Source organism: Oreochromis niloticus, linkage group LG6, assembly GCF_001858045.2.
Source record: "Oreochromis niloticus isolate F11D_XX linkage group LG6, O_niloticus_UMD_NMBU, whole genome shotgun sequence".
Classification (NCBI taxonomy): Eukaryota; Metazoa; Chordata; class Actinopteri; order Cichliformes; family Cichlidae; genus Oreochromis; species Oreochromis niloticus.
Genome location: NC_031971.2, coordinates 17,534,283 through 17,549,106, shown reverse-complemented (window position 1 = coordinate 17,549,106; position 14,824 = coordinate 17,534,283). Strand labels below are relative to the sequence as shown.

Genomic DNA, 14,824 nt, shown 5'->3' with positions numbered 1-14,824 from the left:
CAACTAGATCGTGGCTGTGTTGGAGTCTTTGTGTGCACACAGCCACTCATCTGTGAGTGCTCTGCTGGAGCTTTGCTCGAGTGCTGTCAACGTCTGCTCGCTGTGATATGTGTATGATTGAGAGTGTCGAGTATGTGTGTGTGTCTTGTCTGTGTTCTTGTCAGCGGCTGCCGCAGGCACTCATGCGTCGCCTCCGCACCACGACACACACCAGACACTGTTCTCTTGTTCCCCAGATCTTCTTCTGACCTTTCCACCTTCCTCTCCCCCTCCCACACTAACACACACACAACACTCTACTGAATCCATGTTTTTCCCTTCTAGCTGGACAGCTCTCAGTCCCTGCTCTCTCTCTCTGCCATCCTCCACTGTCCCGCATTCTTCACTCTCTCTCTCTCTCTCTCTCTCTCCCTCTCTCTCTCTCTCTCTCTGGCTCAGACCCCGAGGCAGCTTGTTAGTGGGGAACTAAATATTGATTTGGCGGGCCTGTCGATGCCGGGAGAATGAGCTAGTGTCCACCAGAGACCTCGGCACCGGCAGCCTGCTATCGACGTTTTCCGTGGGCAGAACAGGGATGGTGGAGGGGGGGCTGGAGTTGGTGTGCAGAGTGGAGGAGGAGAAAAGCGGAGTATGACAAGGCTGAGACTCGCCCCCAGGTCCCTGTGGGGACCACTGGGACCACCGCAGTCATCCCCCTTCACTGAAACAGACTTTTTCTATCCCCTTTCAAGTCCATCTTGTTCTGTTTTTTTTTTGTTTGTTTGGGGTTTTTTTGCTGTTTGTTTGTTTATTTTTTATTTTTTTCTTCTCGGCTCGATCATGCGGTTTCTTCTCGCTGCCTGGTTTTTAAGAGCATATTGTCATATCAAGTGGACACTAGGCTCTGTCTTTGCCTTTCTCTTTCATATTTCTATATTTTTTCGGGCGGTTGGTGGGACATCTTGCGTGCCAACAGATCAGGGTTTTTTCATAAGCAGATCTCTTAATTTATGTGTTTAAGACCGCTGTGATATCGGGCCTACACTAAGTGAAGGCTGCTGCCGAGAAGCCAACATTTTCTAGTGAGTGCATACACTTCAAGAACTCCAGTAAAGTACCCCCTTGGTTTCTCGACTCTCTGTCACAGCTTATGAAAGGCTCACCAAGCAGAACATCTGTGAAGTGGAATGGCCTGGGCTGTCACCCTGTCTGTGACACTAATAACACACTCCCCTAATAGCGATATGATCTTACCCGGAGCAGTACTCATACACACTTCCTCGAATAAAAAGACACAGAGACAGAAATAGACCCAGTGAAAGGAAAGATGAGAGAGATCCATGTCCTTAACTGGCTGGCTGTCACCAGAAGAGGATGAGGATATGTCCATCTGTGTGTGTGTGTGTGTGTGTGTGTGTATATTCGTGTGTGCACCACACTCACGACAGCCTCATCTTGTCACTGTCAGTGCTTAATGGAGCTGCCAGTGGGACAGCACTTTATTATCTCAGTGGCCCTGTCAATGGCAAACCCATCACTCATTCTGTGTGTGTGTGTGGATATGAAGATAGGTATCTATGTGTGCGTCTTTGTCTCTGTGTGGGCCATTGTTTGCAATCACTGTCATGCACTGCCACATGTCAACGTAACAAGAAAGAGAGGCGTTGGCAGTACGCTAACAAACTCTGTGTTGCAGACCTGATGATATGTGACGGTGTATGTGTTGAGGTTACTGCTCCCTTCATGCCATAGAAGTGCCATAGATTTCTGGAGCCCCCTCACCCCTGCCCCACATGTCCACTCAAAACAAAATGAAACATTGCGTTCATTTTCTCGTCTCTCACCTCCACTGGTGAGTTAATGAAATCAAACCCTGCGCCTCTCAGTAGAGAGCCACCATAAGCGGCACTCCATAGCCAGAATCGAGGGACGATGCTGTCTAATAATCATGAGCAGGCCAGGGGGTGTGCTATATGGCTCCACCTCAACCTACCATGAATAAGGCCAGCAGTGAAGATGGAGTGTCCATGTGGGCCATGGGGTCCAGGTACCGGCCCGGGGAAGCATTGATTTAATTGCCTTTGGTTTATTTGTGGAGTCCTAATTATTGACTGGAGGTAGAATTTAATGGACCAAGTCTTTATGAAGACAGGGAAATGACTGCCTTCTGCTGCTGGCCAATAATGAACAGGAGCAGCATGTGCATGCAAGCGTGTGCACATGCACGCGAGCACACACGTTCCCTCCAGATCATTTTTCAGACTCATTTTGTATACACACACACCTATCTGAAGCCTCATGACAGCATAATAACATTTAAAAAGTCATTGACTCTGTTGATTTCTTTATGAGAGGACAGTGGTTTGGTTTACTGGTATGGGGTGGCGCTGAGGGCCTGCTAATATTTACCTCACAATCACACCCAAGGGAGACGTACAAGCATCACTTCTTATCAGCCTCCAAGCTATAACAAGCAGGTGAACATTACATTAAGACAGTGGTAGAGACAAGCCAGACCAATCAGGACTGGACTTGTTATAAAACATCAAAGGCGTTTATGGATGGTCTCTAAGGCTGAAATAATTCCTGTAATTTCAAATCTGCATCAAACTTTAGAGAGGGTTTCCTGTAGCCCATTTCTACAGTGGTAAATAGTGTTAAATAGCACTTTTTTCATGTCACTTCTTATAAAGGCTTCTCACCATATTGGTATTTCTATGAGGCGTTACATCATTAACCCTTGGTTTTAAAAATATCCGTGGCTCTGTTTCCATGCACTCTGAAACTTTTCTGTTGTTGGTGGTGCTGTGAGAGTGAGGAGCAGTATGTTGTGTTGTGTGGCTCATTATGCCTCTATAATGACAAGGAACAGCCCTGAGTCCCACACTTCTCTCTGAAGGAAAGTGGCTCTAATTAAGCTCCAATTAATGACTGAGCTAATTAAATCAGACACTCTTTTTGGTCCCTGTAAGTATGTTTGTATGTGTGTGGAGGGGACTTGAGTTGAGACTTTGTACTGTAAATGCGTCACTGAAACAGTGAAGGGGTTCCCAGGAGGAGACTAATATTATTGTTGTTAGTATCAGAGTGCTGTGTGAGTTTTCTGGCCTATTCAGCCTGCGTTTCAGATAAAAAGAAACTGCAGATGCAGCTTCTTGGTGATGTTCCTTAGCCATTAATGGGTTGGGTGATTAAAGCTGTTGAATTTGCACTACATGAACAACAAGTATTGGGCCACATCTCTTAATCTTTGAGTTCACGTGTTACCGAGCAAGTAGCCATACAGTCACGAAACATTTGTGAAAGAATGGGTCATTCTCAATAACATCTCAATCTCATTCAGTAACTGCACAGTTCCAAAATTCTTCCGGCATTAACATCAGCACAAAACCACGTGCCGTGAATTTCGTGGCATGGGATTCCATGGTCAAGGGCGTCCTCTCGGTCTAATTTGCAGATGGCTACTACTTTTGTCCAGATAACAGAGCAGGGGTGTTGAACAGAAGGCCCAGAGGCCAGAATCTGCCTGATTTAAAAACTCCTATCTTGCCCCATGATGACTCAACAAAGAGTACATATATGTATGTCTGTGAAGGTTCTCAGTCATCCAGGTCATCGTAGTCAAAGGAGTTTGCAAAGAAAAGCGTCTGGACTTCTTTGAGTTGCTTGAAGACGTTTCACCTCTCATCCGAGAAGCTTCTTCAGTTCTAAGGTCAAATGGCCGAGAGTCCCAGATTTAAACGATAGGGTGGGGCCAGGTTTCACAATGAGCTCACCCGAAACCCTGGCTGATTAGGTACCACACCCGCTTTCACACCTTGTCGCATGTGATTAGAGGATCACCAGGGGGTCCTTTGTCCCTCTTTGGGGGGATACTCCCACTGGGTTTAAATCTGGGACTCTCGGCCATTTGACCTTAGAACTGAAGAAGCTTCTCGGATGAGAGGTGAAACGTCTTCAAGCAACTCAAAGAAGTCCAGACGCTTTTCTTTGCAAACTCCTTTGAGTACATATATGTAGAACTTTTAAACGCATTTTCATAACTTTTACAGTGGGTTCGCGGAAACATTTCTTTGAATTAATAAAAATGTTATATTCTATAATTGTGGGACAGTCTGGGCAATGTAAGTTTGCATGTTTGTCATGTAGTTTCACTGGTCCAGCCCACTTAAGTACTCAATTTTAGTTAAAGTTGAGGGGCAAGGTGAAAAAAGATTTCTTGAAGCCTTTTTGGTGCTTTAAATGTAACTCATTGTATCCAAGGGCTATTTAGTCTGCTGATGGGCACAGTAGACTAACGGGGCAGTTGTTCTGCTCATTTCTAACTGTACCCCAGTAGCTTGCATTATTTACAGTTTATCCTCTGTCTGAAAGAAGGTATTTTAGTTCTTCTCCTATTAGGACAATTCTCCTTTAAGCCAGCTCTGTTTGACTGCCGCTGGTCATCTCAGGTACACACCAGAGCTGTGTACCTGAGATGACCATATTAAAGATATCCACTCTCAATGACATCACACAAAGCCAATAGTAGAAAGAATCTCTTTAGATAAGTATTCACAGTGATTATTTTATCTCATTATTGAATAATAATGAGTCCACAATTGGTAATGGTGTATGTGTGAAAGAAAATAAGTAAAAGCGTAATCAGGAACTTTTAAGTTAATATAGAAAAATAATCTACACTGAACTGATGGCTAGATGTGTTGAATTCCCCACACTAAAAGCCGATAAGTCTTAGCAGCTTTTTATTTTGTGACAGCTTGCTGCCAGCACAGCCACTTTTCCTGACTGCAACTCCTTCCCAGTACATTACCTTGACCGATGAGCCATAACTGTTACATAGCCATGTTCTGGGTTCCTGAATTCCACCTAAAGGTTGCATCTCTTTTGTATGGATATCACCTTTCTATATTTATACCCCAATCATGCCTGAATCACCTCATTTTCACACCTAATGAGTATGAACCTGAAACAAAGACCGGGTGCTTTCCTGTGTTTAATCTAGGGTGTATTTAGGTCAGATCCCTAACAAATGCATGTTGCACTCTGAAATGATGTTTGCAAACAACGTATCAAGAAAAGGAGAGATTTTTAATTACAGTATTTGTGGCCCCAAGTGTCCAATTCCCTTTCATATCAGTCTCCAGTGGCCTAAAGAGAGGGATCTGCTATGCTGCTGGGGTAGGTAATTACGAAGGAGAGCAAGAGAATAGGCTCGTCGGTGCTTTAGTGATTTTCTTACCTGAGCCCCTCTTTGCAAATGTGACATATTCATTATTGGAGATAATCAAATGCAAGTACGGTGCCTTTGTGCTTTTTTTAATCTATTTATCATGTTGTTGTTGTTGTTATTCCCCCGTTTGATAAATTTGATTTTCAAACAAAAGTGAGAAGATCAGAGATCAAAGAGCTGTTTCCACCCCCCCTCTGTTATAAAACTACTGTAACTACTTCTCCCTTACCTTGACTAGTGGCCTAGATTGGAGATGACTCACTAGCCAGAGACAAAGACGTACAGCAGGTTTCCCTTCACACCCCAAGAAAGCCGAACATAGCACTCACTTCTTTTATTTATTTATTTATTTAACACTCGGCTCATATCAGTCATGTACACTGGCTTTATTATGTATAAACGTACAAACTGTATGAAAGTTTTGGTTTTTACAGCTGCCAATGTGCACACTCCTTGAAGATTTTTCAAGGACCTAAATGTTGTTTGTATAGCAGAGTACTGGAGTTCAGTGGCAACATCTACATTATTAAATATACATGACTATTACAGTTACATTGATGATAGCTCGTGAATAACTAAGAACCCTCCTTGCTAAGGTCCTCTTGTACTTCTTTTTAGGCTCTGCAAGCCTCACCTTCCTCCACATTTCTATTCATTTAGATATCCAGCCATCTGACACGATCTCTGAAACCAAATTGGGCCCTTGGAAATAATTGTGTTAACCCGTTCTGAGGGAGAAGACAAAAGAGGTGGAATGATTGATCTTTTATTTTTAAAAAAAAGTTTTTGTGTAATGCCACTACCAGACCAGCGTCGCTGGAGTGCGGAAACTTTGAGCTGCTTGTTGCCTTGAGGTGTGCCCCAGGCTATAGCATAGCAGTGTCATTTAATTGGCTCATAAAAACACCTTTTGCTTGCAGCCCCTGTCCTTGTCCACACACACTCACACACGTATACCCACACAAACTTGTCAGTGTCAGTGGCTTTGCACGTCAGTTCACTCCTGAAACATGTTCATGAAATCATACCTAGACAAAAGGTCGGCTCTGCAGGGCCTGTTGAATAGTAATGGATGCGAGTTAGCATGGCTTAATGCTACAGTAGCTATTTTAGTGTTGCCAAAGGGGACAGGGCCTCTTGCAAAACAGCCGTTGTGTTGCTGGTGCTTGCTAGCTCCGCCAAAGGGGACAGGGGCCCAGCTAAATCAACTGTAGCATAACATTAGTGCCAGTTCTTAACACTGCCTTAAGCAGCCCAGGGGATCCAGCCAGAGCAGCTGCATCACAGCTTACCTCCAACCATCCTGCAGGGTATCAGTCCCGAGCTAATGTGGCAGTCAGATGAAAGAGAATGATAGTGCTGCTTGTCCCATTTGTGAGCACTTGTGTTTTCTTGTGTCAGAATCTGCTAGTGTAAGAAACAATCAAAATTAAGGCATTTTCATTGAAATTGAATATCAGCCAAGAGACAAATTTGCACAATACACACACACACACATACACACATCATTACATCAACACTCAAAAAGCTTTATAATCCTGTTGATGGTTTTTGTGTACCTACTCGTGTTTATACAGAATCTGTTCCTTGAATTTCTCATGAGTTCAAATGGGTAATGCCTTGTTTTAAGGGATGATACTTGTGATGAGTGGCAGAAAGGTTCACGGTGTCCTTTGTTTTCCTGTGTGAGAAAAGGACTGCCCAAAAATAAGTTTCTAAATTGAAGGAATTGAAAGCACATTGAGTTTGTTGCATACATTCAGCATCTTTTTAGGCCTAAATCTCACTTAATGTTAGGTTTATCTAGATCATGTTTACCTGTTAGTGTTGTTTACTCATATTCCCATATCGGGACTTTTAATGATCCAGTCTCCCACTTTGCTATCCCACAGAGCCCTGTGTTGTGGCTGTGTCTCTATTTTAGTGCGTTTGTTTGCATAGTTAGTGGCTCTAAGTGCAATTAGCTTATTAAGAAATGTGCGTGTGTGTGAGTGTGTGTGTGTGAAACAGAGAGAGTGAGCTCTCTCTGGAGGACAGAGGCAGAGGGAGATGTCTCAGCAGTTACTTCAGTGTAGTGGTTCTCTGAGGAGTTATGCTGTGTGTTTGAAGCATCCAGTGCTGCTGGAACTGACTCCCCAGTGCACGCGTGCACAAGTGCACACTCACACACACTTTCTCAAATACTTCCTGGCACATACGGCCTTGTGTTCCCTGATTCTTTTACCTTTAATGAAGAAGAGAAGGTGTCAAGGGGCAGGAGAACTGCGTGTGTGTGTATATTTGAGTTTCTAATGCGCACTCTCCAGCTGTATTTGAAACTGAGTACTAAAAGTTTTAAACTACGTTTTAGTACCATTTTGGATCCCAGCATCATCTGCAAATTGTCACCATCTTGGTGACCACATATGGATCAGCGGGTGGGAGCTATCAGCTAATACTGACAGGCTTGGCTAGCAAATTTTATCCTTATACTGTATACTTGCAACACAGACACCTGAACATTAGCCCAAAGTAACATACAAATAAAGTACTAGACTTTAACTCAAAACTGAAGCACAGATATTGCTATTTAATTTGTTGTATAATTACTTTAAAATGCTCCAAAAAGCACAACACTGCAAGCACAGTGGCATGGCACAACATAGAGCCACCTTGACAGGACAAGACTCAGCTGTACATCCGCACATAATGGATAAAGGTCACTGTTACGAGGATGCCAGTGTTCACAGTTTGGACAGAGAAGACAGAGAGTTTGAAAGCAAAAGAGGCCATCGATGTCAGTGACGTAATGATGTAATCGATGTAATGAACATCATTCAACAGAGGTGGTGACTTGCGACACCAGCTGTCAGCCACCTACAATGCAGTCTTGACATCCCTAACCAAGTACCTTAACCCCCACTCGCCTGTGTCAGGTGACCTCAATTTTTTTTTAAAAAAAGGGTGTCAAAGTTGTTTCACCCAAAACCTCTGGTGGTAATGACCCATGTCTTTTTTCACACCGTGGCTCATGATTAATAGTGGGTCAACAACCACCTCCTAAGGGACAACCCCCACTACGGATTAAATGGTTAAATGCTCTCCACCTTTAGGTTTTAAAACTGAAAAAGCTTCATGGATAAGAGGTGAAAGGTCTTCAGCAAACTTAAAGAAGTCCAGTCACTTTACTTTGTAGCTCTTAAGACAGTAAAGAAGCCCAGTTTTTGAATGAATTAGTAAATGTGACCTATCAGACAGCTAGCAACTACAACTACCTATGTCAGCACTCACACACATTATAAGGAGTGTGAGTGCTGACATACCATCCATAGAGTTGTAACCAAGAGAAAAAATAAACAAATAAGGGTTAAACATGGGAATCAATGGAGCTTCACTTTGGCACCAGCCTCAAGTGGTGCTCAGAACAACCTCAACTTCATTTTTCAAACCTGGAGGTTTCTCTGTTATTGTTTGCTTAATCAAGATCATATTTTACAGATTTTTCTTCAGTACACTTTCTGCTTCTGTGTGTAGTTCAAGGGCTCTTGTTTTCACATTCACTTTTAGGAAATAAGTCAAAGAATCCCTGGTATTGCTGTTCACATCTGTCCTGTCCCCTTTTCACTTCATGCTATGGGACTTGGTAAATTGGTCAGGCAAATATCATGCTTCCCTTGCTTACAAAATGTGCCTATAAAAAGCATTGCATAACTTAAGGGGAATATGTATGGGTGAGCCGGTGCACATTCAAATCAAATCCTCCTGTCGATGAGGAAGAAAAACAAAATTACCCAGTACTCTGAGGAGGAACCTGCCAATTCTTTGTTTTCACATATATGAATTAGTCAGCATCAGCTCTCATCCTTTCCTCTTCCTGGTATAGATTCAATCCAGTGACGCACACAAAAAGCAATACTTTAAATTTTTACCATTGGTGCTAATTATGCCTAGAGGCAAAATAAGGAAAAAAGGGATAAAGTTAAGCTTCTGGGAAAATGTATTGTCTCTTTAGACTCATGAAAACAAGATTGTGGGTGGCGTTTTTTTACAGTTACAGGATAGATTTATTTTTTCAGAGCTGTTTCACAGCACTACTCACACGCTTTGACCAGCAGTTAAAAATTCATCCAAGAAACATTAATTCGGTTCATTTTTTTTTTTTATGTAGCACCAAATCACAACAACAGTCGCCTCAAGGGACTTTATATTGTTAGGTAATGATCCTACAGTAATACAGAGAGAACCTCAACAATCATACAATCAGACCCCTTTGAGCAAGCGATTGGCAACAGTGGGTTGGAAAAACTCCCTTTTAACAGAAAGAAACCTGCGGCAGAACCCGGCTCAGGGATCTGCTGTGACTGTTCGAGGAAAAATGACATTCCAAAAATTAAACCAATACTGGTTCGTCTCACAATTAGGCACTTTTAGATTATTGTAAGTCACTCAAACGTGTAGATATACTGATTTTTAACGTGTGGTTTTATTGTTTGTTTATTGTAGTATTATGTTAAAAAATTATATTTCTATAGAGTTTTTCCTGTCCACAGTGGACAGTCATGTACTGGGGAAAATGTTCAGGATCAATGCTGGGATACCATACCTCTGCTGGTGTGGACGGGAAAAAACGGCAGACCTGTTTAAGTTGACATGTGAATGTTTTTTACAGCTGGCTTGAAAAAAAAACATGAACCTTTTGGCTAATACTCAGGTATCGTGCATTCTCACTGGTCAAAAATGGAAGTTTAATAAAAGTGAGCTGTGGAGTTGGGCTACTGCTGTGTAGGCTGCTTTGTGATTTACTTTATCTCAAAGTGGCTGTTCCCTGAGAAGTTTCACAAATCCTGAGGCCCCGTTTGGGCTTCTCTTATTTCACAAAACAGCAAACAGGCTGCCAGGTGTAAAAAAATATATAGATAGATAGATATATAAAAAAAATCTGATTTTATTTTTTAATACTTGTGCTTTTGTGTGTGTTTTCCTCATTTTCTCTTCCCCTTCTACCGCCACCCCCACACCCTTTTTTCTGTGCTTCCCCTCCCCTGCAGATCCCCTCTGCCGGCCAGCTAATGGAGGCTGTGCGCGTGAAGATGAAGGAGAGGAAAGTGCTGACAGAAGAGCTGGCCACGCTCGCAACACCAGTCAGCGAAAAAGCCTGACTCCCTGGGCTGAGGCTGGGAAAACTGTCATCCTCTTCGTTTCCTCCCTCCCTTCTTCTCTCCCTCTCCAGCTCCTACTCGGTGGGAGCCGGGCTGAGCCAAGCTGGGCCGGGGCAGCAGAACCAATATTTGTGAGAAAAGCGCTGTCGACTCACTCTGGGCCACTGGCTCAACGCAGCACCCCAGCTTTTGTAAATGAGCCCTCGACATCTGTGTTAGCACTCACTGCACTATGTCTATCAGATAGGGCCCTTTAGTGCCAAGCTAATTTACAGTGCAGCCACTCTCCTCCGCTCTCAACGCAGACCTGGGGTGATAAGGCAAATGCTTACTCTAATGTTTAAATTACACTTTTTGAAACTTTCTTTTACCCCTTTCCCTCTAATTTATTTGGCACCTCAAGAACTTTTAGGTTGCAGGGACTTGACCTACGCATGCCTAGTCGACACTTTGAGAAAGTCCAAAGCAAGAAAGAGCAGAATATTCACTGCAAGGAGCTCCAGAGTGTATTACCCTCAGATCCAGTTCAGTGATTGAAGCCTCATCTGTTCCATTTATGAAATGCACTGCAAGTATTTATTTCTGAAGGAGATTGTTAAAACGTCTAATCTTTTATTTGTTATGTAATTATGTTAAGTATTGCTTGATTTTTTTTTTTACCATTTTGTTTAATAAACATTTACTAAATTTCCAAAATAAAAGCCCTTTTAACTTCTAAAGACTTTTTGTGATAGTCGCTGTCGTTTGCTTTGCTGTGCTCTGGTACTTTGCTTGTTCTGGCAGTTCAAAGGACTGTCAGTCAGAGTGTGATGGTGACTGAGGATGCTCTGCTGGACTGCGGGGTTCTCGCACCTCTCTCATGATTGACAGCTGCCTGTTGGCATGGTTCCTGTCTGTAACAAGTGGCCCCTGCTGCTGACATCATTAGTAAGGGTCGGGATGAGCACACACACGCACACACACAGAGCCGTGGCGCACAAGAGGAGTGGTTCCATCCTTGACACAGCTACCTCCGTTTCCTTTTATCTGTTTCCCTTGTCCTCCCTCTCTTATTATTCATTTTGAATATTAAACCACGATCCAGGTCTCTGTCCTTGAGTTTGCATCCCACTCAGGAGACCCACACGCCTCCTTTGAAATTGCTTCTTCTTTTTTTTTTTTGAATAACCACTTTCCTCCTTTCTTTTTATTATGTGTAATAAACAGTGGCACGAAGGATCCTCCGTTCAAGAATTAAAAAGAAATAATTCCACTTTTTAATTCCCCCCCACCAACCCCCCACCTCCTTCTCAAATATATGCTAATGATGTCGTTTTCCTTTATCTTTTTATAATAAAGGATTAGGCCAGGACTGTCTCTAGCTGCAACTCGGGGACCAATTTAGCTGGGATCCAGGAGAGACAAACCCTAGTGGTTAATTACCATTCATTAACATAGTTTGCATCTTTTCTTCTTCTCCAATACCCATGGGCAAGCTATTGTCAATATTTGTCCCATATAAATTTCTTCACTCTCTTTTCCTGTCACTGTCCTCCAGCGTAATGCGGCTAATGACAAACATTAATAACTCAGAGAAATCCGGTGGCACCGTGGGTAAAGAGAAGCAAAACATCACAGAGACCCCCTCCTGCATGGCCCCGCCCTACCCCTCCGCTGTCTGTCTCTATTTCTCTCTCTTCCTCGTAGCGTGTAATGCACAGTCAACATATTTGCTCGCCGAAACCCGCCATCCGGCCTCGGCTGACGCGCTCGCACTATTTCTGTGACATATTCAAATGCGGGCCCCCTCAGCTGGTACTCCCTCGGGTTTAATTAACCTGGCCTTGCCTCTGACGCTCCCTCAGTGAAGATGTTAAAATGATCTTGAAAACACCCTTCAAATAACCACCCCCACCCCCCACCCCCCATCCAATGCACGCACACACACACTCATTTCTTCCACTAGGCGCTGTGTATGATTCATCTCCCCTTTTCTTTCTCCCTCCTCTGTGTAGGAATGGCGTGCCATACTCTTCTTTTCTTCTCTTTCACTCTCTCCTTGTCTTCCACCCTTCTTTTCTTGTACAGCTCTCATTAAGAGAGGTTTCCTGTGGGAATTACTTTGATCAGTAGTTCCAAATGCAGAGTTTTTCTCCCTTCCCCTTGTATTCATTCCAACACAATCGCGGTGTCATTTTCACTCTATCTTTATCTCTTTCCCTCCCTGCTCTTTTTAAATCCAACTTTCATGTATATTTTCTTTCCACAGATTTCCTAAAGGAGATGGTTCCTGGAGGGATAGAAGAGGGTTAGGGTTACAGGTTGGCTTTGGGGTTCATCGAGGATTTCTGTGCATGTGTGTTGTTTGTCCCAGGGCTTTCTTTCTGGTACTTTTAAGTTCCCTTTGTCTGGTGAGTCTGTGCCACTTGGGTGGGAAGGCGGGTAGACCTAAGTACAAAGAAAAGTAACGCGCAAACTGAGAATTTCTTCTGCCTCCATCTGATACACAATTAGTCCTTGCCGATCTCGTCAGCCAGCTGTGGAGCGAACAGAAAATAGCCTCTGGTGATTTCCTTTACTTCGCTGACACAGTTTCACACCCCAGCTATTGCTGCCAATACATCAGGCTGCTTTGATTTTTGCCGGCACAGGCGCTTGGCACAGTCTAAAATAACAAGGTGCTTGTGACATACAGCCAAATGTGTTTTCAACAAATGTATAATGCAGCATGTTTACAGTTGTTCATTGTGTTAGTCCTCCGTGTTTGATCCACAGAGAGATGGTTCAGTAATAAAAAGGTAGATGACACAAATCGCGCCACATCTCAGCCTAATAGTAATTTCTGTTAAAACTCTCAGACTCGGCTTGTCAGCGTATCCATATATAATGTTCTTTTAATGTTGTATCATATGGCACCTTAAAAAGAAGAAAAAGGAAAAAATTCACAGTGTGTCCTGATGCACGTGTGCTGTGTGTACAGCCTCATTGATCTTCACTTGAACAAGTCCCTTATCCTTCTCTTCTGTGCTCCAGACATGAAACAGCAGCAGATTATGGGTGGATGCGGCCCGCCGTGGGAAGCTAGGGAGCAGATAAAAAGGCAAGCCACTCCTGGGAATAAAGCTATGTTTTGATGCTGTGTGATGAAGCAGAGCCACAGGGTGAGAGGAAGGGGAAAGTTACAGAATCCATCTATCTAATATGTAGTGTATATACTGTATATCCTGTATTTTTTTTGTGTGTGTGTGGTTTTTCTCCCTCCCCGTCGTTTGGCTGCTCCACCGTAGCCGAGCTCTTCCAGCACTTTTATTGTTCTTTGAGACTCACACTTTCTCTGTCCCCAGTGGACTGTCCTGAGCTTTGTTCACGGCAGCTGTCTCTCTAAAGCCATGGCCAAAGCTTCTGGCGTGAAAAAAGAGAGAGGAAAAAGGGGGGAATGAGACAGGGGCTGATCCCATCTCTAATCCACCTACTCTTACAGCACAGGACCGAAGCCGCTGTCCTTGACCATACCTCAGAGAGAAGTGGCTCTTCAGTGAGATTCCCTGAACCCTCTAGTGTCCTTTTGATTAGTGTGGGATGTTGCCTCAAATGACGTTGAAAATATTCTTGATATTTCATATCAAAGTGTACTATATGTCTAATTTGTCAGACATTTCCACCTTTAAATTTGCCAGTTTTTTGTCCTGAGGTTTCAACCTCATCAGTCGGCCCACTGTTTGTTACGCCATTTTTCCACATGTATCAAAACATTACCAGTCTTCATTTATCCTCTGTTACAAAATAGGCATCCATCCTTTGTTTTCTGCTCCGGCACATATAATAACACCTCAGTCTAAGGTGTACAGCCCCTCAAAGCACCTCTCCACCTTGACTAACTTTTCCAAGCGCTCATTAGCGGACTGGCTGAAGTTTGGAGGGTATGAAGCAGGCTGGCAGATTACCCCCTGTAAAGTAGCACACCTCAGGTAATCACACTAATGAATTCTAGCACCACCACCACCCCTACTCATACACCCCTTGTTCCTTTCTCTATTTCCCTTTACTTACTTTCTCCCTTTCTTCCACAGTGGCGGGTCGGTGCACGAAGTGCCAAACAACAAAGTGTTTGTTTGCATAATATTAGCTCTGCGCACTCGCATGCAGTGGCGGGGGCCTGACTGCAGGACTGACTGGAGGCTTCCCATGAACACAGGTGGAGCAGGGCGAGCATCACTGGGACCAATTAGAGCAGAGCACAGGTACATTAGCATGTTTGAGTGGAGCGAGATGACGTGGGGATTGGTGGACCTTATGAGACCCACAAACACATGACTACAGCCTGGCTTATGTTAGCTGTTTGTCTCTGGTGGCATGACTGGCATATGTGTGACAAATGACCCCTGGTCTGCTGTAGAAGTCAGTCCATTTTTTTTCTTATTACCAACTGCACACACACACAAACACATACAGGTTCATAAAGGATACATTAAATCTTTCTTAAGGGCTTTATTTA

The 14,824-nt window shown here is 43.5% G+C and overlaps 1 protein-coding gene across 3 annotated transcripts in view; it reads left to right on the top strand.

Moving 5' to 3' along the window:
• The window catches only part of cntln (centlein, centrosomal protein), a 90,674-nt gene extending 76,245 nt beyond the window's left edge, over nucleotides 1–14,429 (top strand). The window contains exons 27-29 of one of the 3 annotated variants that reach the window (XM_025907649.1): nucleotides 10,240–13,007; nucleotides 13,363–14,297; nucleotides 14,400–14,429. In XM_025907649.1, coding sequence (XP_025763434.1) covers nucleotides 10,240–10,350 — 111 coding nt within the window. In that variant the 3' untranslated portion in view covers nucleotides 10,351–13,007; nucleotides 13,363–14,297; nucleotides 14,400–14,429. Of the gene's footprint in view, nucleotides 1–10,239; nucleotides 14,298–14,399 lie in introns of all 3 variants that reach the window. The other 2 variants (XM_025907650.1, XM_005456975.4) reach the window with 2 other exon arrangements.
• The last annotated feature ends 395 nt before the right edge of the window (nucleotides 14,430–14,824 follow it).